Below are 25,046 nucleotides of genomic sequence, written 5' to 3' on the forward strand. Positions count from 1 at the left end.
TGGGTGGCTCAGTCGGTGAAGCGTCCAGCTTCGGCTCAGGTCCTGATCTCACGGTTCGTGGGTTCAAGCCCCGTGTTGGGTTCTGTGTTGACAGCTCAGAGCCTGGAGCCTGCTTTAGATTCTGTGTCTCCCCGTTTCTCTCCCCCTTTCGTGCTCATGCTCTGTCTCTCTCAAAAATAAATAAACATTAAAAAAAATTAAACTTTCAGTAAAAATAAAGATCATCTTGTAAGATAATTTCAGCCACCAAAAAAAAAATCTTTTAATAATCATGACTCATTTTTCCTGAAATAAGTATATTTTCAAAGATTTTTTTAGTTAAAGTTTATTCGTTTGTTGTTTAGAGAGCGGCAGAGAGAGAATCCCAAGCTTTGTCAGTGCGGAGCCTGACGAGGGGCTCTGATTCATGAACCATGAGATCCTTACTTGAGGCAAAACCAGGAGTCAGATGCTGAACGAGCTGAGCCACCCAGGTGCCTCTAAAGATTTTTTTTTAATTTTTTAAATTTTTTTTTTTAACTTATTTTTTAGAGAGTGCAAGCGGGGGAGAGGTAGTGAGAAAGGCAGGTAGAGGATCAGAAGCAGGCTCTGTGCTGAGAGCAGTGAGCCCGATGTGGGGCTCGAACTCATGAACCGTGAGATCCTGACCTGAGCTGAAATCGGACACTCAATCAACTGAGCCGTCCAGGCTCCCCAAAGATATTTTATTTGGAAATAATCTCTATATCAAATATGGGGCTCAAACTCACAACCTTCAGATCAAGGTTCACACGTTCTACCGACTGAGACAGCCAGGCGCCCCTCGGAAATAAATATATTTAACTTATATAAGCAAATATATAAATTTCTTTACATTTTAAATATATAATTGGTCAGATTCCAAGGGATTATCTGCTTTTCTGGAAAAAAAAAGGCCAACTGTCTTTGGAAAATTTCTTTGCATGATTTTACAGGAGCAGCCTCTAAAATGAAGTGTTCAGTGAATGTCCAAAGAACAAATGAATGCGTTGTCATAGTGTGCATCAGCTGAGAGTACCCGAGTAGGGCATGTGAGACTAAAAACTCCTACACAAACATTTGCATTTATTAATCTGCTTTCCACTTAAAATGCACAGATAAGAATTTTTTAAGTTGAGCAAATGCGTAGAGCTCAGGGAAACAATTTTTTTTTGCTAAGAGAACCCCGCTAATTCATCAGAGGCCTACGATTTCCTCACATGGACATCCCCTCTGGTCCTCTTCCCCGGGACCCCCCTCCCAACCCACTCCCTTAGACTTCCTGACTTACCGCCCATCTTCTTCCCCGAAGAAGGGGTTAGCTGTAGCACTAGAAGTTCAGGATGCGCTAGGACCGTCCCCGAGACACCTGTGTACGGTTTCTGGGCACCTGGCCAGGAGGGTCTCCTCGGAGCCAAAAAAGTTAGTAACTGGTCTAGAAAATACACCACACACAGTGTCATAGTCTACGAATTTCTAAAATGAACTTTGTGACATCACGCAATGACAAAGGAGTGGGAAGGAAAGTATTCTGGCTTTGAGTTGGGCAGACCCTGGCTCAGATCTCTGTTCTTCTCTTTCCTCTCTCCGTGTGTAACCTCGGGCAAAGGACTGAATGTTCCCGGGCCTCAGCTTCCTCATCTGCGACACGGGAACAACACAATTTGTGGCGAGAATAAATGTATCCAGACGGCCGTGGGTGCTCAGTGAAATAGCTTCCTCTCCCGCTATCCCTTTGTCCTTCCAGACCTCAAAGATCCGTAACTTAAGGAGTCAAAGGGAAGCCACAAAAGGACTAAAGGTTTAGAAATAAGATCTAAGGAGAATGGGTGAAGGAATGGTAAATGTTTTGTGAGGAGAGGAGAGTGTTCAGTCCAGACAGAGAGCAATAATTAACTATGGTTATCCTTTATAAGCGCCCGCTACCTTGCTTGGCATTTAATATAGTTTTGTTCAGTCCTCAGAACAGCACTGTCAGGAACGTGGGATTATTTGCTCCACATTATTGGTGAGGAAACTGCTATTTTATACACCCAAGTGCACCCAGCTAAATGGAGAAGTGGAGAGTCAAACTCAGGACTGACACTTTGCACTAGCTTAAGATCGTCCCATGGGGAAGCTGGCCCCAAAGAGGGACAGGAGGGAGACGAGGAAGATGGCTGTCATCTCTTGGTATCAGGGACAGGCAGGGGCCAGGGAAGACAAGTACAAAGGCTTTCTTTGGTTGGGACTCATCAGAAAGGGAATCCCCAGGCCTCTGTTGCCTTATGTGTGGACTCGCCTGATGGCAGGAGGGACTCTATCCTCCGTGAAGGAAATGGGCTGGTGAGCACCAGGCTGGGGACTGATGTCTTGGGGGCCACACAGGCTGACCTGAGCACTGTGCCCCTCCTCACCCGGGAGGACTCACTAGCTAGCACACGGTTGAGTCCATCCCTCTGTTTTCTCTATGTTCTGTTGTTGTTGTAAACTCCCATTTGGCTCATGCTGGCCATCCCAAGAGTTTAAACAAAACTAGCTAAAAATATTAAAATGTACAAATGAAATTTGTTGTAGCCTTAATCTTGGAACCTCTCCATTTTCTTTCTTTCTTTTTTTTAATGTTTATTTTTGAGAGAGAGAGAGAGAGCACGAGTGGGGAAGGGGCAGAGAGGGTGACACATCCAAGGCAGGCTCCAGGCTCTGAGCTGTCAGCACAGAACCCGATTCAGGGCTCGAACCCCCGAACTGTGAGATCGTGACCTGAGCCACTCGGGCGCCCAGAGCCTCCCCATTTTCTTATGCACGGAACAGGTTTGACAATTAGGATTCTGGGCAAGGCCCTTGGGCTGTTGGCCTTTCCAAGCCACCTGGGGTCTAATTTTCCTGCCACCTCAGCACCGGTCTAGGACGTGCCTCCTTCCACTCTGCGGCTCCTCCGAGTAGAAGCCAAGACTTCTTTCTTGCCCTAACTTTGGTTCTTCACCTTGCTGAGGAGCAGTGACTGGAGCTTAATCTCATGTCTGCAATCCATTTCCGCTATGGAGCTGCACTGTCCTTCCCCATCTGGATCACCGTGAGGCTGCCAGAAGGGTGTGCCTCCCCCCTGCATCTTCTTCTCTCGTGGAGACACGCAACAGGCCAGTTCGACAGACTCAACCCTGTGTTCTGACTCACAGAGGCCAATCACTCTTACACATGCAGGGCACCATTTGGAGCCATAAACTTGGTTTTTGAAGAGCAGTTCCAAAAGGTCACTGTGTTTGGATTTCACCTCAATGGAGAACTTTATGTTTAGTTCATGTTTCTCAACGGCACCTGGGCTTAAAGTGGCTTCTAACCCTGATATGCCTTCTGAGTGAAACTAAGCAGAGAACCCTGGTCCCACATCACCGCCCACCCCTGCCCCCCGCAAGATCACAGGGAAGAACAAAGCCACACTGAGAAAGGACAGGCCACGGTTTGAAAGTGAATGTCTCCTGGCCTCAGAATGCTGCCACCTCCCGCAGTGCCAGCCCTTGGCTGTAGTCCACTCTGAGCAGGTGAATTCCTCGGCTGAAACTCGCACACAGCAAGGAGACGGTGTCGCCAACAGCCAGGGAAGTCAAAGGTCCTGATCCGTCCAGGGACAAGGTGAACAGGCAGGCTGGGGGAGGAAGAGGGAACCAGCGGCTTAGGCCAAGAGCGCGGCGTCATGGAACTCGAGGTCTCTGAGAAAAACACGGGTAAGTAAAGCGCGCGCTACCCGCATGGAACCCTGTAAGAGCAGCCCCCGCGCACCAGCGGGGAAGTCAACCCGGGGTCAACCGCACGGCTTCAACTACACAGAACGGCACATGGACCAAACAAGATGTGTATCACTTAGAAGCACGTTCAGACAGTTGGGGCCTCACCTGCAAGGACATGTTAACACATTGCCCTCAATTACCACCTGCCCAGAGAGCAAGGCAGGGGCCAGGGCAGAGGAGAACAGATAAGGACACTGATCTCCAGCTGCTGGCCTCTGGGGTCTTGCTCCCTTCAGGACAAAGGCAATTGGGACCCGAAGGCCAGTCTGAGGGCCTCCAGCTGACACAGTCTCCCCCCGTCTCCATCTTGGAGGCCGTAGGGGCACACCTGGTGGGCAGGGCAGCACTTTCAGACCTTGTTCTCCCTGGACACTGAATCCCAAAACAGCTGCACTGGGCAGCTCCGGGTGGGGCACAGCTGGGCTGTCCTCCCTTTGGGAGTTTGGCCCATGTGACCACTAGACATGATCTCACGTCTTTTCTCCGAGGGGGCTCCCTGTCCTCCCCTCCCAGGAGCTAAGTTTCTGGAAGATTACCGTAAGAGGGATTTGTCGTGAGGTTTGCTAGGTTAATACCGTTCCCTGTGTCCGACAGAACCCTGTGTCCAGGACAAGAGAGTATGGGGGCACCTGGGTGGCTCAGTCAGGCGAATGTCCGGCTCTTGATTTTGGCTCAGGTCATGATCTTACTGTTCGGGAGATTGAGCCCCGCGTCAGGCTCTGGGCTGACAGCGTGGAGCCTGCTCGGGATTCTCTCTCTCTCTCCCTCTCTCTCTCTGCCCCTCCCTAACTTGTGCGCACTCACTCGCGTGTGCTCTCTCTCCCTCTCTGAAAAATAAATGAACTTCAAAAAAAAAAAAAAATAGCACGGAGGCAGTGGGGTACTAGGAAGGCAGCTTTCTGGAAGGAAAGAACCCACTACCATCACTCACAGCATTTGCCAATTTTTGGGGTGTAAATACTCCCGCTATGACCGTATTAAACGTTCCTAAATATTTAGCAATCAGCCAGAAGGAGTGGGGTCTGACACACCACTTCACCGTGTTCCCTAAAACATCTTTCTCTCTGGTGCTTTGAAGTGTCATGACCTTGCTGCGACCTCAGACCTTAGCTGCAGCATCAAAACAAGGCAGAGACTTGTTTTTCTGAGACTGTCTTACTTTCTGAGACTATCTTACTCTACCACACCCCCACCAAGAGCTGAGACTCTCATTTTAGTCCTTGAGAAAGGAATTTTAAAGTGGTAATCCTTGTTCTCCTGTCCAGACATTTTGAGCATCACATGTTAAAACCTGGTGAAGAACTTCAGATAGAAAGAATACTAAGAGCCAAATATAGTTGATCTCTCAGGAACAAGTCTATACAACATGGTACCGGGGCTCATGTGGTGATGGCTTCTAGCCAGAGGATGAACAGAATCCTGGTCCTCCCGTAACCACTCGGGGCCTGGATAGTGGTAGGACACAAGTGGCTTTGTATTTGCTGAGCAATGGAAAGAGTTTCAAGGAAGCTTTTAGGACGCCATGAAGCTTTGAGAAACACCAACAGCAGGCTCCTTACCTCCAGTATCTTGGTTCCAAATCTTCACTTTGCAGTCATGTGATGAGGTGGCAATTGTAGGCATCAAGGCTAATGCTCTTGGTAGAAAGACACAGGATGTGACAGTCTGGAAATGCCCCTTGTATTCACATATTCTATTCCGCGTCTGCCGTAGGTCCCACAACTGCAGAGTAATGACATAGGCTAGCTCATACATGCATACCTTGCAGCTGCATACGTGCTTCAGTCACTGATTTCCATCTCCCCGCCTGCTCATGAGCCACCCATTCCTTCCACCTACCTACTCGCATCGCCACCCCCCATCTTCACATCCCATCCACACACCGAATCATCTATCCATCTAGCAGTTATTTTAAACATCAACTATCGGGGCACCTGGGTGGCTCAGTCGGTTGGGCGGCCGACTTCGGCTCAGGTCATGATCTCGCGGTCGGTGAGTTCGAGCCCTGCGTCGAGCTCTGTGCTGATAGCTCGGAGCCTGGAGCCTGTTTCAGATTCTGTGTCTCCCTCTCTCTGACCCCCCCCCCCCCCCGTTCATGCTCTGTCTCTCTCTGTCTCAAAAATAAATAAACGTTAAAAAAATTTTTTTAAATAAATAAATAAATAAAAAATAAACATCAACTATCTCCAACAACCCTGGGTAAGGGTGTGCCAGGAGAGTTATTGCCTTCCACAACAACTAGGGAAGTGAAAGCTCCACACCCTACAGCATGATGGGACAGTATGGGGTTGCCTACTGTCTTTTTTAAAGTTTTAATTTATTGGGGCACTTGGGTGGCTCAGTCGGTTAAGCGGCGACTCAGCTCAAGTCATGATCTCGCGGTTTGTGGGTTTGAGCCCCGTATCAGGCTCTGTGCTGACAGCTCAGAGCCTGGAGCCTCCTTTTAATTCTGTGTCTCCCTCTCTCTTTGCCTCTCCCCTGCTTGCTCTGTGTCTCTTTCTCTCAAAAATAATAAACGTTAAAAAAAATTTTTAATAAAAAAAAATTAAAGCTTTTATTTAAGTAATCTCTACATTCCATGTGGGGCTCAAACTCATGACCTGAGATCAAGAATCACATGCTCTTCCAACAGAGCTAGCCAGGCACCTGGGGTTGCCTACAGCTCAAGAGCTGCCTTCTATCAGCCTCTTGGCCCCTGGGGGTCCTGTGGAGACCACAGAGTCAGGAGCACCCTTCTCGTAAGTACACGTAGGCGCAGACTTTCTGATTTATTGTCTACGTGCTGAACCTCGGTGTATGAAGATGAGACTCCACAGCAAAGGAGGTGCTGCCAACCCCACTCTCGCTGATATGAATCAGACCAGCCAGAGAACAACGTGCAGGGAGGAGAGCCAACTGAATTGTGTGCAAAAAAGCATAAAATCACCGGACTCCGTGTAATTGAGGAGAATAACATTCAGAGGAGAGAGTGATCCGAATTGTGTCCGAAAAACAATGAAATCACAGGACGCCATGTCAATTGTAGGAGGTGGAAACGTTTAGCTTGGCGAAGAGATGCTACATCAATAGCCTGGGATTCAACACCTCAACCCACCGCTTGCTAGAGGTGTGGTCATGGGGCACCTGGCCGGCCCAGTCGGTAGAGGTGTGGTCTTGTGCAAGAGATTTCAACCTGCCATGCCTCTATTTCCTCATCTGTAAAATGGGGATTATTATAGCATTTAACTCATGAGGTTGTTTAAAGGATTAAGTGAGATAATGCATGTAATGTGCTCAGGCCAGTGTCTGGCATGTAATGTCTGAAAAAATGGGGGCTGTAATTGTTTTATTCGGACTAGATGCCCCTTTAACCCATATCCTACAATTAGGCATCCAAGGTACTTTGGAGGAGCCGAGGCAATCTAACCCAAAATTAACTGCAAGGAAAGATATATGCGTGAGGGATGGGGTGGGCCCTCAACCAACACTGGGGCTTCAAGCTTCCTGAAGAGCTTGAGGCTCCTTTACTGTGACCACAAGTACAATGGGAATACCCTTGGCTCTTCAAATAATCCCTCCCCTTTCTAAGCCCTGCTGGGAGTAGGGACATTAGCAAGTAGGGACATTAGAAGGTTCTGTGTTTAGCACCTTTCTATCTTGACTCTCATCCCATCCCCCTTTCTGCTACCGATTCAGAGAGCCCAAGGCTAATGGAGGTTTCTTGAAAGAAGCTTCTGGAATGTAAAGGCTCACTTACAGTACGCACTTGGAATAGGCCTGAGCCATTAGTAGAGCCTGCCTGTGTAGCCAGTATAGACACGAGGTCAGAGTAAGTAATTTGCTCCGCAACCAGACACCTGGACCCCCCAGTCTCTTACCGTGGCTTCACAGCCTTCCCCTCCAAAGCCGTTGCTGCAGGAGATACATTTGTGTCCATCCTCACTGACCTCGCAGTAGGTCTGAATATGCTGCTTTGTGGGAAATATATGCGCTACCTGCAGCCCCCGACTGTCCCATAATCTGAAAGGAATTACAGCAGGAAATAAATCCGTGGTAAATTTGTCTGAAATACCAACTACCATAAGTCTCGGCTCTTGGCTGCTTCGGGCAGTCACGTTTGTCATGATTCACCTAAAAACAGGAGTATGAACCAGATCAAGCTTGGAGACTCCAAAGCTGCCAGGAAATAACCAATTTGAAAGACATCTGAGCTCTTTCTATTTTGAGATCCAGTTAATAGGAATTTAGACCAAGCATCTTAATTGTACAAGTTAATTTGTTAATCTGGCCCTTTGGGATACTGCTTTCAATGGAGAAGAGGATATTTCTGTGCCTGTGATTTAAAAAAAAAAATTTTTTTTTTTAAGATACTTATTATGATCCGGAAGAGCAGTCACCATTCTAGAATCAGATACAAAAGATTTACAGGTCTTGGCCTACCTGGGCCATGGGGTCCATGGGGGAGTTTTTTATTCGATCTTTCATCTCTTTTACCTCATTCCTGCTATTTGCTAAGTAGAATGAATGTCTTCTGAGATCCAAAGTTCCCAGTCATACTTTCTGCTCAAGAACGATTTACTTCTTGACTCCCCTGGTAGGGATTCCGACCCCATTTCCCCAGACAAGGCTTCACCCGGGGGCTGGCACCCAGCGGTGGCAAGTGGAGCCGGGCAGCTCGAAGGGGGGACAAGCTTAACGTGAGCTCAACGTCCTGAGCTTAATGTGAATACATTCACACAGCGGGTGAGGGGTGTGTGTGTGTGGGGGGGGGGGGGGTCAGACAGAATCAGCTGCTTCAGAACCATCCAGGACAGGGGCTTTTTCCTGGCCCGACTTCCTGGCTTCCAACTTCTAACAGACCCCAGCCCCAGAGAAGGGCAGAAGCAGAAGGGCAGAAGGCTCTGGAAAGGCACAGCCATGTGGAGAGCGGAGGGGGAAGGGACTCATGTCGGCACGGGAACCACAAACCTTCACCAGAAACCCTTTCCCAGCTGCTCAGTAAGCCCACCTGATGGTTTTATCTTCAGAAGTCTGTAGTATATATGGTTCCTGGGGGACCCAGCACAAGTGAGTTACCTGGGAAAAGCAAAATTTTCAAAACTTCTCTATACCGAATCATTCCTCTACTGTAATTCCTATAAACTGTGCTTGGGGCGACTGGGTGACTCAGTCCTTTGAGCATCTAACTTTGGCTCAGGTCATGATCTTGCAGTTTGTCAGTTTAAGCCCTGCATCGGGCTCACTGTCATCAGTACTGAAGCTGTCGGCACAGAGCCCGCTTCGTATCCTCTGTCCCCTCTCTTTCTGTCTCTCCCCTAATTTGTGATCTCTCTCTCACTCTCTCAAAAATAAATAAACATTAAAAAAAAATCTGCTAAATAACACCCCTGCCCTACTTCTCAAGGATGCTGACTAGTACATTTGACTTGGAGGGGTTCTGTTTTGCAGACACCCACTAGTCATGCTCCACTGGCAAACCCCGGATGAGCAGGAGCAATGGTAGCAGCTCTGGGCCAGTCGTGAGTACCCAAACGCATGCAGGCGCCCAAACACGCGGTAGAGAGTGACTGGAGAGTGGCCGCTAAGGAGAGCAGCCCCCGTTCTACCTTCCAAGTTCAACGGTGGGACCATGAAACCCTAGTCTAAGGCCTCACAGGGTTCAGAAAGAGTGTTCTTTCTCTTCATCCCTTGTAGCCCCCTGCTGGACAGGCATGAAACCATTTTCAAAACAACCCAAGGGGACAGGATTTTCTTCCAGCAACCTCCACAAATGTGGAGGGCATAAGGCAAGCATACCTTGCCATGGATAGTTGTCTTCGAAACTGGAAAAGATGACTATGACTGACATTTGATGACCACTACAGGAACATCTACCATGTCAGGTCACAGGATCCTCCCCATTTTATACATGAAGACATATTCTAATTAACTGTCTTGGGGTAACACAGCCTAAAAGCGATGGATGTTGGGGCACCTGGCTGGTTCAATCAGTACAACATGTGATTCTTGATCGCGGGGTTGTGAGTTCGAGCCCCACATCAGGTATAGAGATTACTTTAAAAAAAAAAAAAAGTGATGGATCCATGATGTGAACCCAGGTATGACTGACCTCAAAGACTGTGGAGTTTATATACCAGTCTGCTACCAGAAAACGCTGGTCTTCATAAACACAGCAAATTATACATAAAGCAAAGGATCACGCTTATGTCTCTGCACAATGTTACATGTACAGAACACACAACAAGCACAAGTTGTGAGATCCTGGAGGACGAGGACTGTGTCCTGGGCCGCTAACCCTGCTCCTAGCACAGAAGGTAAGGAGTAACTATATTTTGAGGGAATAAATGAGGACACCACTTAAAATTCTGATATAAACTAAACAGAACATCTCAAGAGAGCATCCAATCTGATAACCCTGAGAGGCCGAGTTCGAGGTAAGCAGTAATGAGGACCCACACCTCTACTGCCTGGTCATGGATCTTCTGATCTCTCTCTCCAGGTTCTCTGCCTCACCCCATGCTCCCTCCTGCTGTCCTGCTCTGTTCCAAGTTTGAGTTCCTACCAGGTTCCTGGAGATGGAAGCTGTCTCTGCACACTGGCCGGTCCCAACGTCCCACAGAAGCAGGGTGTTGTCCCGAGAGCCAGTACACAGCTGTGAAGAGTCTGGGGAAACGAGGCAAAGGTGGGTCCGTGAGATGGGCCCGGCACAGGGATTTTCAGAAAGCACAAGGGCGCTGGGAAGAGATCTGTTTTACTTCACCTGGACTCACGGCCAATCCAGTGACCACCATGGCGTGGCCAGAGAACTGCTGCCTTGGTTGCGAGGGGCCGTGCAAGTCCCACATCATCACCGTCCTGTCACGAGAGGCGCTGAAGAACTGGCTCGATCTGTGCACACAGGCTATCTGCTCGAGAGAAAAAATGCTCCAGTGTGCCGGTCTGATTGGACTTTAAAATGGGAAACAGGGCGGGGCGCCTGGGTGGCTCAGGTGGTTAAACATCCCTCTCTTATTTTTGGCTCAGGTCATGACCTCCCAGTTTGAGAGTTCGAGCTCCAGGTCGGGCTCTGCGCTGACAGTGCAGAGCCTGCTTGGGATTCTCTCTCTCTCCCTCTCCCTCTGCCCCTCCCCACCTCTCTCTCCCTTTATCTCTCAAACTAAATAAATGAACTTAAAAAAACTGTTTTAATGGGAAACAGGGGGATGAGGGTGTTAGGGCTTGAGGCTCTTGCATGCACGGCCCTTGGCACGTCAACAACATACTCTGTGCCGTGTGAGTTGTTGGCTGTTGCCCAGTTTCATTCTGGCAGAGTTTCCATCCCGATTCCGATATTTAGTTCATTTAGGGGGATTCCAGAGAGGCAGTTGTAGAAATTGGCCTTCTCTATCATTTCTGCTGCAAGCTCACTCTGCCCTGTAATGCTTTCTTAACAAATTAATATATTTTTAAATTTTTTTAGCGTTTATTTATTTTTGAAAGAGAGCCACAGAGTGCAAGCAGGGGAGGAGCAGACAGAGAGGGAGACACAGAATCCGAAGCAGGCTCCGGGTTCTGAGCTGTCAGCACAGAGCGGACACGGGGCTTGGACTCACAAACCACGAGATCATGACCTGAGCCGAAGTTGGATGCTTAACTGACTGAACCACCCAGGAGCCCCAACAAAATTAATTTTTACTTAACCATTGTTGGCTTTTTTTTTTTTTCAACGTTTATTTATTTTTGGGACAGAGAGAGACAGAGCACGAACGGGGGAGGGGCAGAGAGAGAGGGAGACACAGCATCGGAAACAGGCTCCAGGCTCTAAGCCATCAGCCCAGAGCCCGACGCGGGGCTCGAACTCCCGGACCGCGAGATCGTGACCTGGCTGAAGTCGGACGCTTAACCGACTGCGCCACCCAGGCGCCCCCATTGTTGGCTTTTTAAAAAAGTTCCCAACTAGACTGGAAGGTTCCTGTCATTTTTCTGGCTACAGTGAACACACAGGCAGCCTTCAGTACATGCCCCTGTGGAGTTAGGACAGTCAGGGGAGTTATTCTGAGCTGTTCTCTGCTTACCACCTGAGCTATTAAGGGCTTGGTGACAAAATAAAAATCGTGTCTAATAGGCCGGCAACAATGGCTGAGTGAATGGTCTGCTCTGTTTTTCCTCGAGAAAGGGTTCACAGCATCCAATGAAGCCCTTGCATTTTCCTTAAGACTGAATACTCAGGGCGCCTGGGTGGCTCAGTAGGTTGAGCGTCTGACTTCAGCTCAGGTCATGATCTTGCAGTTCGTGGGTTCAAGCCCCAGGCTGGGCTCTGTGCTGACAGCTCAGAGCCTGGAGCCTGCTTTGGATTCTGTGTCTCCCTCTCTCTCTGCCCCTAACCCACTTGCATTCTGTCTCTGTGTCTCTCAAAAATAAATAAACATTAAAAAAAAAATTTAAAAATAAATAAATAAATAAAAAGACTGAATACTCAATCACCCTTATTACTCAGAGCTCTTAGATACTCCTTCGTTCAGTTTCAAACTCCCTCCATGAGGATAACCGTTTGCTAAGTACCTTAGTGATTTCTCGTTCATGTCCTCTGAAACGTCTCACCACGTTTCCGGTTTTCCAGTCATAGGCCACGGCTGTCTGCAGAGGGTCATCACAGTCACCAGAGTCTTTGTAATATTTCAATTCTAAGTGAATTTTTATTTAACTGAAACAACAAGCCATCACTTCATTCCCCACCTAATTTCACCCTCCCTGTCGAGCCTTGGGGCTTTATTGTTGCCTCCCTCCTCATGTGCCCCTACAGTTTCTTTCCTTTCCTCCTGACCAACCTCTAGGACCATGGGTCACTCCTTGGAGCCTTACTGATGGGTTCAGAGGATACCCCCCAAGGGGAACTGACTCAGGTTGAGGCTCTGGTTGTAGATGCTGAAGTACAATTCTACATGGGATTATAGTCTTTCCCCCTACTTGTATCGTACTTTTATTTTAGTGTATTTAAAAAAAATTTCTCATGGCTCAGTCATTAAGCATCTGACTTCGGCTCAGGTCATGGTCTCACGGTTTGTGAGTTCAAGTCCCACATCCGGGGAACTCGAGCCCTGCTTCGGGTGAGCACCGTCTCTCTCTCTCTCCAACCCTCCCCCCTCCTTGCCTCTCCTGGGGATTCTCTCTCTCTCTGCCCCCCACCCCACCCTGCTCACTTACACCTCTTTAAAAAAAATTTAAAAAAATTTGCCATCTTAAAAAAAATCACCATCTCGGGGCGCCTGGGTGGCGCAGTAGGTTAAGCGTCCGACTTCAGCCAGGTCACGATCTCGCGGTCCGTGAGTTTGAGCCCCGCGTCGGGCTCTGGGCTGATGGCTCAGAGCCTGGAGCCTGTTTCCGATTCTGTGTCTCCCTCTCTCTCTGCCCCTCCCCCGTTCATGCTCTCTCTCTGTCCCAAAAATAAATAAACGTTGAAAAAAAAATTAAAAAAAAATCACCATCTTAATAATTTTAAGGTGTGTAGTTCAGTACTGTTAAGTATATTCACACTGTTGAAAAACAGATCACTCTTTTTTTTTCCTAATTTCAAAAAAAAAAAACAACCCATAATCCCATCTGCCAGAGAGAATCATTATTAAAACTTTCTTTGTATCCTTTTTCCAGGTGTATACTTGAATATTTTGTTGTAAGCATTTCTCCTCCTGAGCAGGAGACTCCCTGTTTAGCATCCTCTGGCCTGGTCTCCGGTAGTTCATTGCTAGAGAGTTAAGGAGCATGTCAGCACTGGACCTGGTTAAATCCCAGTTTCTTCATTTGTCAAACAGAGAGGCTAACCCTTCCCTACCTACCCTGAACACGTGAAGATCGTATAAATAAAATTTCATACATCTAAGATGATATTGACTTTAAGACGAAATGCTGCCAATTAAATTATGATTACCATGCTTTCTCATCAGTTTTTATTTTATTTATTTATTTTTATTTATTTTTAAGTAGGCTCCATGTCCAATGTGGGGCTTGAACTCACGACCCTGAGATCAAGAGGTGTACACTCTACGGATTGAGCCAGTCAGACGCCCCTATCGTCAATTTTTAGATGCGTACTGATTTCCAAGGTGCTAAAGTAAAAAAACATGAGCGTCTTAGAATCCGTGAAATACAATGTGAAAATGAGAGGAATTAAAAGAATCACTTTTGCTACCAATGTCCTGGCTGTGAGTGCTGTGATAGATCCAGATGTGGGGGGTGGGGGGGCTTCCTGATCCAAAGTGACAGTGGGAGGAAGGGCAAGAGCACAGAAGGGCGAGATCATGACACACACACCAGGGTAGAGATTTTGACAGAAGAACTGCATGAAAGAGACTGGAAGTCTTTTGGCGATGAGGAACTCCTGCGTCTGTGCGTGGGTATGAAAATGGATTGGTTGGAATAACACTCTGCATTTATAAAAAGCACGTGGGTGGTCTGGCACATCACCAAAGATCTTACCACCCGATCCTCACCACTGTCCTGGGAGGCTGGCGTTATCATCCCCATTTCATGGATACGGAGACTGAGGCTCAAGGCCAGTACACGACTTGCCCAGAGAACAGGAAGAGTCAGAGCAGGGACTTACACCCAGTCTGCCTAAGTCTAAAGCCCATGGTTTTACACGACTCAACACGGCTTCCAGAAACGCAAAACCAGCGCTCCCTTCTCAAATAGCTTCCCACGTCCTCAAGAAGCTGGGTCCCCGTCAAGCACGCAAACCCCACCTTATCTTTTCCTCCAGAGACACACAGGTCTGAGCTCAGGGCAGCAACGACAGACACAGTATCCACGTGGGCTGGGCTATACTCCTGACAAGCTTTAGTTTGAATTCTCTCTTCTAGAATTCCATCGGGCCTGCTAAAGAGAGGACGGCAAATGAGAGGCCCACCGGTATGGAGTGCAGCGGGGCCAGGGGAAGAGGAGGTGGGCTACGGGAGAGGCTGAGGAGAAACGTGGAACAGGGGTACAGAAAGGAGACCCACGGCCATTGCCAGAAACGGGATTATTATCGCTGAGCACGTTCAGAACGACTGAAGGACTGGAATCCAATAAAGGGGAATCCTGAAGCCAAGAAGCCAGGAGTCTCTGCTCACCCTGGAGATTATTCCCCAAGCTGCAGGGCCCCTCTCTGTGTGGCTGTGGACTCTAGCTAATCAGCTGTTTCTCATCCACAAGAAAACAGACCCAACTGACTGTTCCGGGAAGGTCATCAATAATTGCTCTGGGCCTTCTCTTTCTTTAGTGGAGAATTAAAAAAAAATTTTTTTTAAACATTTCATTTTTAAGTAATCTCTACACCCAACAACCTCGAGATCAAGTCACGTGCTCTACCGACTAAGGTAGCCAGGCGCCCCTTTAGGGAATTTTAATGCACGCGATAAAACACGGGATCCCCGTCTGTGTAGGACTGCCGTACCTGTACTTGTAAGTGCTATGTTTGAGTTTGCTTTGCAGTTTCCCCATCACTGCACAGGATCTACACAAAACCTTGCAGGGAGGAGACCAGGGCAGCAGCATCCCTTGTGGCTGCTGGAAGAGGTGTCCCCTGCTGAGTAAAAAGAACATGTACTGTTAATTTTGTTAGACATGATAATGGTAGGATGCTTATGTCAACATAAATACTTCTTTTTTTAAAAGATGAATTCATTGGGGCGCCTGGGTGGCTCAGTCGGTTAAGCGTCCGACTTCGGCTCAGGTCATGATCTCACGGTCCGTGAGTTCGAGCCCCGCGTCGGGCTCTGTGCTGACAGCTCAGAGCCTGGAGCCTGCTTCAGATTCTGTGTCTCCCTCTCTCTCTGACCCTCCCCCATTCATGCTCTGTCTCTCTCTGTCTCAAAAATAAATAAATATTAAAAAAAAAAAAAAGATGAATTCATTGTGCTCATTCGCTTTTCCTCCTCTCCCTGCCTCCTCTTCAGGCTCTGGGAACGCACCCTCCGGTAGAGCTTTAGCAGATCAGCGAAAACAAAAACAAAATTAATTTAAAAAATTTTTTTTAAATGTTTTTATTTATTTTTGAGAGGGAGAGACAGAATGCGAGGTGGGGCGGAGGGAAGGAGCAGAGAGGGAGACACACACAGAATCCAAAGCAGGCTCCAGGCTCTGAGCTGTCAGCACAGAGCCCAAAGTGGGGCTCAAACCCACAAACCGTGAGATCATGACCTGAGCCAAAGTCAGATACCTAACCGACTGAGCCACCCAGGAGCCCCAAAAACAAAACGAATTTTAAAAATACAAAGAGGTTTCTCAACAAGTTAAATGTAAAATGTAGAATTGCCGTATGACCCAACAATTCTACCCCTGGGAAGGTAGCCAAAATAATTGAAAATAGGTGTTCAAACAAAAATTTATACATGAATGTTCATGGCAGCACTGTTTCCAATAGCCAAGAGGTGAAAACAACCCAAATGTCCAGCAATGGATGAATGAATGAACAAAATATGGTATGTCCATACAATGACTATTACTCAGCCAGAAAAAGGAATAATATATTGACACATGTGATAACCTGGATGAACCCTGAAAACATAACACTAAGCAAAAGAAGCTAGGCACAAAAGGCTACATATTATATGATTCCATTCATATGAAACATCCCTCATCAGAATCTACATAGACAGAAAGCAGATTAGTGGTTGCCAAGAGCTGGGACGATGGGGGAATAGGGAATGGCTATTTTAACAGGTACAGACTTTCCTTTATGGATAATGAAAATGTTCTAGAACTAGAAGGTGGTGATGGTTGCATAACATTGTCTATATACTAAGCAATAACAAATTTTATGTTATGCATATTCTACCACAATAAATACTAGGAGTGTGTATTTGAAAATAAAAAATAATTTTCACCAGTGAAGTTTCTTGAAAAGAGCCTTAGTTATTCCAAAAGGTTATAACCTTCCTAGGGTGTCTGTTTTTTTAATAATTTCACATGGGGCAGCTGGGTGGCTCAGTCTCTCAGTCTCTCTGCCCCTCCCCTGCTTGTACTCTGTCTCTCTCTGTCTCTCTGTCAAGTATAAATTAAAAAATAATAATAATTTCACATGACACTTCTTGAAATTAGTGTGCCAGGTCACAGGTAAGAATGAGATACTAGGGACATCTGGCTAGCTCAGTTGGTAGAGTATGCAACTTTTTAAAAAATTAATTCATTTATTTATTTTGAGAGAGAGGGAGGGGCAGAGAGAGGGAAAGAGACAGAATCCCAAGTAGGCTTCTCACTGTCCTCACAAAGCCCCATGCGGGGCTCAAACTCACGAACCATGAGATCGTGACCTGAGCCAACTGACTAAAACCTGGCTAAAACCGACTAAGCCACCCAGGTGCCCTGGTAGAGTATGCAACTCTTGATCTCAGGGTCATGAGTTCAAGTCCCATGATGGGTGTGGAGCCTACTAAAAAAAAAAAAAAAAAAAAAAAAAACAATGAGATGTGAGAGCTAATGACACTGAGACAATATAGGTAATGACCTAGACCAGCAGTTCTTAAAGTATGATCTGAGGACCGGTGGGGATTACTGAGACCCTTTCAAGGAGTCTGTATGGTCCTCCTTTTTCCAACCACATCTCTGTGTGAAGCTTGATTTTCTTCTTATACTACAACCCCAGTAATGTTGCAATGGATTGAATGCAGAAGCAGATACAAGAACCCAACCGCCTTATGTGGAAGCCAAACGTGAACAAGAATCGCAAAAATGTAAAACAATGCCACTCTTTTCCAACCAATTTTTTTTAATGTTTTTATTTATTCTTGAGAGGGAGAGAGAGAGAGACAGAGAGAGGGGAGAGAGAGCCCTGATGTGGGGCTCAAACCCACAGACCATGAAATCATGACCTGGGCCGAAGTTGGATGCTTAACCGACTGAGCCACCCAGGTGCCCGTCCAACCAATTTTTTGTGTGTTTTGGAAAGCACTTTTTTTTTCTTACTTTTTTTTTTTTTTAATAGGCTTTAAGTTAGGGACTTAAACTCATGATCCTGAGATCAAGAGTCACATGCTCTACCCACTGAGCCAGCCAGGCACCCCTAGAAAGCATGTTTTTCATAAAATTACTTTATGTTAACATGTAGTGGGTTTATTATTATTATTATTATTATTATTTGAAAATGAATAAGTAAATATTTTTAAAATATCTGTTTTAACATAAGGGGCACCTGGGTGGCTCAGTCAGTTAAGCGTCTGACTTCAGCTCAGGTCATGATCTAATGTTTTGTGAGTTTAAGCCAGGCTCTGGGCTGACAGCTCAGATATTGGAGGCTGCTTTGGTTCTGTGTCTCCCTCGCTCTCTGCCCCTCCCCCGCTCGCACTCTGTGTGTGTGTCTGTCTCTGTCTCTCTCAAAAATAAACATTAAAAAATATTTTTTAATTAAAAAACTTCTTTCAAATATCTGTTTTAATGTCAATAGGTTGCAGGGTAGAACCCAATATATAACTTACACTAACAAAGCTCTTTGAGATCCCCACTAATTTTCAAGAGTATAAGGAAGTCCTGAGGCCAAAAAGTTTGAGAACCACTGGCCTACAACTTAAGTAATGTCAACAATGGGTGGTATATTAGAATAAATAAAATTATTGTTTTTCAGATTTGCAACGTCCCCAACAACTAATAAGGCTAGAACTAAGACAGGTGAGTTAGACATTCAAAGACGCTAATCCACACATTCACTCAGAAAACACCTCCCAAACACCCAATCTGTGGAGCTCTTATACTGGTGGCCTGTGAAACAGGAAAAAAGTGACAGGAAGACACGGCCAGTGTGCATTTATCTGCTGGGACTGAAGATCTGATGAGGGGCTGATCTCAGCTACTCTGGGTCACGTGTCCGCTACAACTAGCTCTTCCAGAAGCCAGACGGTAAAGGGAAGTAAATGGGGGTGGCAGTACTCACTTCCTATCTCCTCTGTGACTCTGTTTAAAGTTTAGGAGATGAGTTTCCTATGGGCATGACTGGCCCAGCTCTAGGAAGAATGGTCTCCAGGAAGAAATACAGCTAAAATTCACCAAGTATTCTCAGTCATACCATTAAAAAACACTGTCCCAGGGGCACCTGGGTGGCTCACTGGTTAAACGTCTGACTTCAGCTCAGGTCATGATCTCATGATTTGAGCCCCACGTCAGGCTCTGTGCTGACAGCTCAGAGCCCAGAGCCTGCTTGAGATTCTATCTCCCTCTCTCTCTGCCCCTCGTCTGATTGTGTTTTCTCTCTTTCTCTCTTTCTGTCTCTCTCTCTCTCTCCCTCAAAAATAAGTAAATAAATAAATAAATAAATAAATAAATAAATAAATAAATAAATATTAAAAAGAAAGAGAAAAAAAACAAAACCAGGGCACTTGGGTTAAGCATCTGACTTCGGCTCAGATCATGATCTCATGGTCCATGAGTTCGAGCACAATGTCAGGCTCTGTGCTGACAGCTAGGATCCCGGAGGCTGGTTCAGATTCTGTGTCTTCCTCTCTCTCTGCCCCTCCCCCCCCCCAAAAAAATAAATAAACATTAAACAATTAAAAAAAAAAGTTTTCCAGAAGAATTTCAGCTTACTCTTTGAGAAACTGCCAGCACTGACCTCCTGACAATATGGGTAACCAGTACAGAAGCACAGTGCAGTGAAAAGAACATGGTGCGTGCCAACAAGAGCCCTGGCTCCAGCCCCAACCCTGCCTCATCCTACTGTGTGCCCTTGGGTTCCTCCACTTCCTGCTCTGCACCTCGGCTTCCCTATCTGTAAATGAGGATACCAGATTAAATAATTTTTAGTAGACTGTGTACTCCATAAGAGGAAGGGCTCTCTCATGTTCATCTTTGTACCTCAAGTGGCTTGCACAGTATGGCAAAAACATTTCTTGTTAAGTAGCGAATCTAAGGTCCCTTCTAGTTCAGACATCCTAGGATTCTCTATAACGGGCATATGATATGCTGACAGAAAAAATTCCAGGATAATTTTCAAAACTCTGGGATGTTGTATTGCTTATAGGTAGATAGAGGCCACAGGGCTTCCAATCTGCCAGCGTAGCCCATTTTTCAACATTATCATCAAACTGAGGACAGAGGCCATCCGTAGATCTAGGTCACCAAAAACAGCAAATGCTATAAATGGATTGGCTTTGCTTAAAACTGATTGGATTCTTAGCTGATAGCATCTGGAGAGCCACATTTCCCATGTGAAGAGCATTCACAGGACATTCTAAGCGAAAGATAACTTTTAGAATGACTTACCCCCAAACCAGTAGGATTTTCTGGGTGAGCTGCCGTATTCAATGCTTTGTAACATTTATCCTTTGGAAAATAGTGCAGGCAGCCACTTCCTAATCTCTGTAATTATTAAAAGACGCTTAAATTAATCTCTTCTCTAAGCATGTTTGTTTGCACTGAAAGGAGATTCACAAGGTAAATAAAGGCTTTGTTTAATTAAAGAGATTGTTAAGTGTAGTTTTCCCACACAAAGAAAGAGATATCTTACAAAATTCCAAGATCATATAACTGGCACATTTCTAAAATTCAGGGAAAGTATACCAAAATGTTAATTATATATCTATTTTAATTAGTTAATTAATGAATTAAAGTTAGTTCTATACCCAATGTGGGGCTTGAACTCACCACCTCAAGATCGAGAGTCACATGCTCTACTGAGCCAGCCAGGTGCCTGGATATATCTATTTTTAAATATACAAAGTAGGAGGGTGCCTGGCTGGCTCAGTCAATGGAACATGTGACTCTTGACCTTGGGTCATGAGTTCAAGCCCCGCTTTGGGTGTGGAGCCTATTGGAAGGAAGAAAGGAAGGAAGGGAGGAAGATACAAAGTAGGGGTGGGGGGGCACCTGGCTAGTTCAGTGGGTAGAGTATGCAACTCTTGAGCTTGGGGTTATGAGTTTGAGCCCCACATTGACTGTAGGGATTACTTAAAAATAAATTTTTTTGATAAATAAATAAATGAATAAACATACAAAGTAGGATATTTTTAAAAAATTTTGCCTGGCTAGCTCAGTTGGTAGAGCATGAGACTCTTTTTTTTTTTTTTTTTTTTTCCAAGAGACACAGTGAGGAGGGGAAGGGCAGAGAGAGAGATCCGAAGCAGGCTCCACACTGCCAGCGCAGAGCCCAACGAGGGGCTCAAACTCACGAACCTCAAGATCATGACCTGGGCCGAAACCAAAAGTCGGTGGCTTAACTTAGGCGCCCCATACAAAGTAGGATATATTTAAATGCATCATTAAACATTTTTGTTTTCCTCATAGTACTTCTATTCAAAAAAATTTTTAGATTTTTTTAATGTTTATTCATTTTTAAGAGGCAGAGAGAGACAGTGAGTGGGGGAGAGGCAGAAAGGGAAACAGAGTCCAAAGCAGGTTCCAGGCTCTGAGCTATCAGCACAGAGTCTGATGCAGGGTTCAAACCCACGAACTGTGAGATCATGACCTGAACCGAAGTTGGATGCCTAACCAACTGAGCCACTCAGGCACCTCCCCACTAAATTTTTTTTAATGTTTAGTTATTTATTTTTTGAGAGAGAGAGAGAGTATGAGGGAGCAGCAGGGAGGGAGAGAGAGAGAGAGAGAGAGAGAGAGAGAGAGAGACAGAATCCAAAGCAGGCTGCAGGCTCTGAGCTGTCAGCGCAGAGTCTGATGTGGGGCTTGAACCCCAGGAACCGTTGAGATCATGACCTGAGCCAAAGTCAGGTGCTTAACCAACTAAGCCACCCAGACACCCCATTCCAAAAATTTTCAGAGCTGACTGCTTACTTCAGACCTTACTATTTCTGTGAGAAAGACAATTTCTCCTGTTTACTTATTTTTTTAATGTTTATTCATTTATTTTTGAGAGGGAGAGCATGTGAGTGGGTGGGGGGGGAGAGAGAGAGAGAGAGAGAGAGAGAGAGAGAGAGAGAGAGAGAGAGAATCCTAAGCAGCTCCACACTCTTAGCACAGAGCCCGATGCAGGACTCAAACCCACCAACTGTGAGGTCATGACCTGAGTTGAAACTCTCCTGAGTTTCCTGAGCACCCCTCTCCTGTTTAAAATAATACTTCAATAAGTATGAATCATAGAATTTGAGATATGGAAGAGTTTTTCACAAACATCACATATAAACCATTTATTTAATATTTGAAGGGGCACCTGAGTGGCTCAGTCAGTTAAGCATCCCAACAGGGTCTTCATCTGAGGGTAGTGAGTTCAAGCCCTATACTGGGCTCCATACTGGGCATGGAGCCTACTTAAAAACAAAAACAAAAACAAAAACAAACAAACAAACAAAGAAAAAAAAGATCTGAAGAATCAGGGAAGAAACATTATTTGCTCAAAATTCTAACTAGGTAGGTCTCCTGACTTCTAGTCCAGAATTTCCCTTATGAACATCTACAAAGAAGAAACACAGTTTTAGTGCAGTTTAACAGCTCTATTTTAAGAACTCAAATAAAAAATTCTAATTACCAACTGACAGTGTAGCTTATTCTAATTTTTTTTTTAACGTTTATTTATTTTTGAGACAGAGAGAGACAGAGCATGAACGGGGGAGGGTCAGAAAGAGAGGGAAACACAGAATCCAAAACAGGCTCCAGGCTCTGAGCTGTTAGCTCAGAGCCCGACGCGGGGCTCGAACTCTCGGACCGCGAGATCATGACCTGAGCCGAAGTCGGACGCTCAACTGACTGAGCCACCCAGGCACCCCAGGGTAGCTTATTCTAAAAATGAAGAGTAAGGGGTGCCTGGGTGGCTCAGTCGGTTGAGCAACCAACTCTTGACTTCGGCTCAGGTCATGATCTCATGGTTTGTGAGACTGAGCCCCACGCTGGGCTCTGGGCTGGTGGCTCAGATCCTGCTTGGGATTCTGTCTCCCTCTCTCTGCCCCTCCCTCGCTTGCACTCTCTCAAAAATAAATAAATAAACTTAAAAAAATAATAAAATAAAATAAAACAAAAATGAAAGAAACACAGCAGAGTCAGAATAACATTTGATTTAGTGCATCGGCATAGGAATTAGACAGACTTAGGTCTGAATTACAGTCTACTGCGGCCTTGGGCAAATTGCTGAAGCCCTCAGAGTCTGTTTCCCATATGTAAAATGGGATAATATCTCTATCACTGGGCTTCGGTAAAGATTAAAAATAGCACTTACAATGTGCCAGGGACTATTCTAAATGCTTTATATTTATTGGCTCTTGTGATTTGTTCCACGAGCCTCTGAGATAGATGCTGTTACTATCTTCAGTTAGCAGATGAGAAAATCGAGGCGCAAAGATGTTAAATAACTTGCTCGGATTTACAGATAAGTTGCAAATAAGTGGCAGGGCTAAAACTTGAAGGTAGGCGGTCCGACTCCAGAGGCCGTGTTCTCCATCAGCCTACTATACCACATCTCTATTAAAGCTAGTGCGTAGAAAGCCCTCAGTTCAACCTGGCAAATTGTCAATATAAAATGATGGCTACTAGCATGATGGATATATTAACAATGATCTCGCAGCTGAAAGGAGCAGTTTCTGCCAACTTCACCCTGAATACTACTATTTTTTTTTTTTTTTTAGTTTATTTATTTTGAGAGGGAGAGTGAGAGGGAGCGTGAGCAGATGTGCAGGGGAGGGGCAGAGAGAGAGAAGGAGAGAGAGAATTCCAAGGACTCTACACACTCAGTGCTGAGCCCCATTCGGGGCTCAATCCCATGACCTCAAGATCACGACCTGAGCTGCTATCAAAGAATTGGGACACTTAACCGACTGAGCCATCCAGGCGCCCCTTAATACTACTATTAATACATATATATTAAACATATGTAACAAATATACACAAAGAACATACACAAATAGGTATATGAATCTGAAGGATATTAAAATGAAGCCAATTATGTCTCCTGACCAGAGTGACTGATCATACCAAGAATTCATTAAGTTATATATTATATAACTTAAAGGCAATTTAAAATCTCAACGACAAGGGCGCCTGGGTGGCTCAGTCGGTTAAGCGGCCAACTTGGGCTCTGATCTCACGAGCCCCACATTAGTCTCTCTTCTGTCAGCACAGAACCCATTTCAGATCCTCTGCCGCCTCTCTCTCTGCCCCTCCCCTGTGCATGCATGCACATGAGCTCTCTCTCTCTTTCAAAAATAAACATTAAAAAAATAAAATAAAATCCCAACAACAAAGTATATGTACTTGGGTAATGTCCATGTAGTTGTGATTTATTATGAGACTAATCTAAGAAGTGAAAACACTATTGTTATCTTCCATTGTTTATACTGTGAACACATAATATACTTGACAGGAGGGGCAGTGTCTTGTTCATTTTTTTTTTAACGTTTATTTATTTTTGGGACAGAGAGAGACAGAGCATGAATGGGGGAGGGGCAGAGAGAGAGAGGGAGACACAGAATCGGAAACAGGCTCCAGGCTCTGAGCCATCAGCCCAGAGCCCGTCGCGGGGCTCGAACTCACGGACCGTGAGATCATGACCTGAGCTGAAGTCGGACGCTTAACCGACTGAGCCACCTACACGCCCCCGTTTTTGTATCTGAGCTTTAAACATAGCCTGGGAGAATGGATGCAGTGCAAATATCTGGGGAATGAATGAATAATTGCACACTAAAGTGAAGAGTCTGCTTGGCAAGAAGTTTTTTTTTTTTTTTTTTTTTTTTTTTTTAAAGTAGATTCCATGCCCAATGTGGGGCTTGAACTCAAGCGACCCTTGAGCTCAGGAGTCGCATGCTCTACTAACTGAGCCAGTCCGGTGCCCTACAAGCTTTTTAAGAACCCAACAACATAAGGGTTCTTTAAAATTGACCAGCAGCAATGGGGCGCCTGAGTGGCTTAGTTGGTAAAGCGTCTGACTTCGGCTCGGGTCATGATCTCACAGTTCGTGAGTTCGAGCCCCGCATCGGGCTCTGTGCTGACAGCTCAGAGCCTGGAGCCTGCTTCAGATTCTGTGTCTCCCTCTCTCTCTGCCCCTCCTCTGCTCATGCTCTCTCTCTGTCTCAAAAATAACATACATTAAAAAAACAAATTTAAAAACAAACAAAAAAAATAAAAATAAAATAAAAATAAAATAAAATTGACCAGCAGCAAAACATTCAGTGAAGTTACCTGAGCTTGGTCCCAGATTTTGGTCAGGAGAGGCTGGAGGGGGCTTGGAAAAGCCATACACTCAATTATTGGCTTTGGATATCCTTGTTGTTTCCAGATAAAACCAGGCCTAAATCTGAATCCCAGAAACCATTACTGCCCCAATTTGCTTTCCAAAGACCTTCAGACACCCAATGGTCACTCTAAACATAACTCAGAGAATTCTCGTTTAACTCTCCAGTGCAGTATTCTTTGATAGACTCC

At 45.7% G+C, this 25,046-nt stretch overlaps 1 protein-coding gene across 13 annotated transcripts in view; it reads right to left on the minus strand.

Moving 5' to 3' along the window:
* Positions 1-25,046, minus strand: part of WDR31 (WD repeat domain 31) — a 32,457-nt gene that overhangs the window by 6,467 nt on the left and 944 nt on the right. For 2 of the 13 annotated variants that reach the window (XM_023242588.2, XM_045042878.1), the window contains exons 2-12: positions 24,804-24,918; positions 19,950-20,045; positions 15,154-15,285; positions 14,462-14,594; positions 12,285-12,359; positions 10,504-10,648; positions 10,306-10,406; positions 8,752-8,819; positions 7,622-7,763; positions 5,324-5,486; positions 1,064-3,686 (exon numbers count right to left, since the gene is read on the minus strand). In XM_023242588.2, coding sequence (XP_023098356.2) covers positions 3,394-3,686; positions 5,324-5,486; positions 7,622-7,763; positions 8,752-8,819; positions 10,306-10,406; positions 10,504-10,648; positions 12,285-12,359; positions 14,462-14,594; positions 15,154-15,254 — 1,221 coding nt within the window. In that variant the 5' untranslated portion in view covers positions 15,255-15,285; positions 19,950-20,045; positions 24,804-24,918 and the 3' untranslated portion in view covers positions 1,064-3,393. Of the gene's footprint in view, positions 1-1,063; positions 3,687-5,323; positions 5,487-7,621; positions 7,764-8,751; positions 8,820-10,305; positions 10,407-10,503; positions 10,649-12,284; positions 12,360-14,461; positions 14,595-15,153; positions 15,286-19,949; positions 20,046-24,803; positions 24,919-25,046 lie in introns of those variants that run through there. The other 11 variants (XM_023242589.2, XM_045042880.1, XM_023242590.2 and 8 more) reach the window with 10 other exon arrangements.

Source organism: Felis catus, chromosome D4 (assembly GCF_018350175.1).
Source record: "Felis catus isolate Fca126 chromosome D4, F.catus_Fca126_mat1.0, whole genome shotgun sequence".
NCBI classification, from domain to species: Eukaryota; Metazoa; Chordata; class Mammalia; order Carnivora; family Felidae; genus Felis; species Felis catus.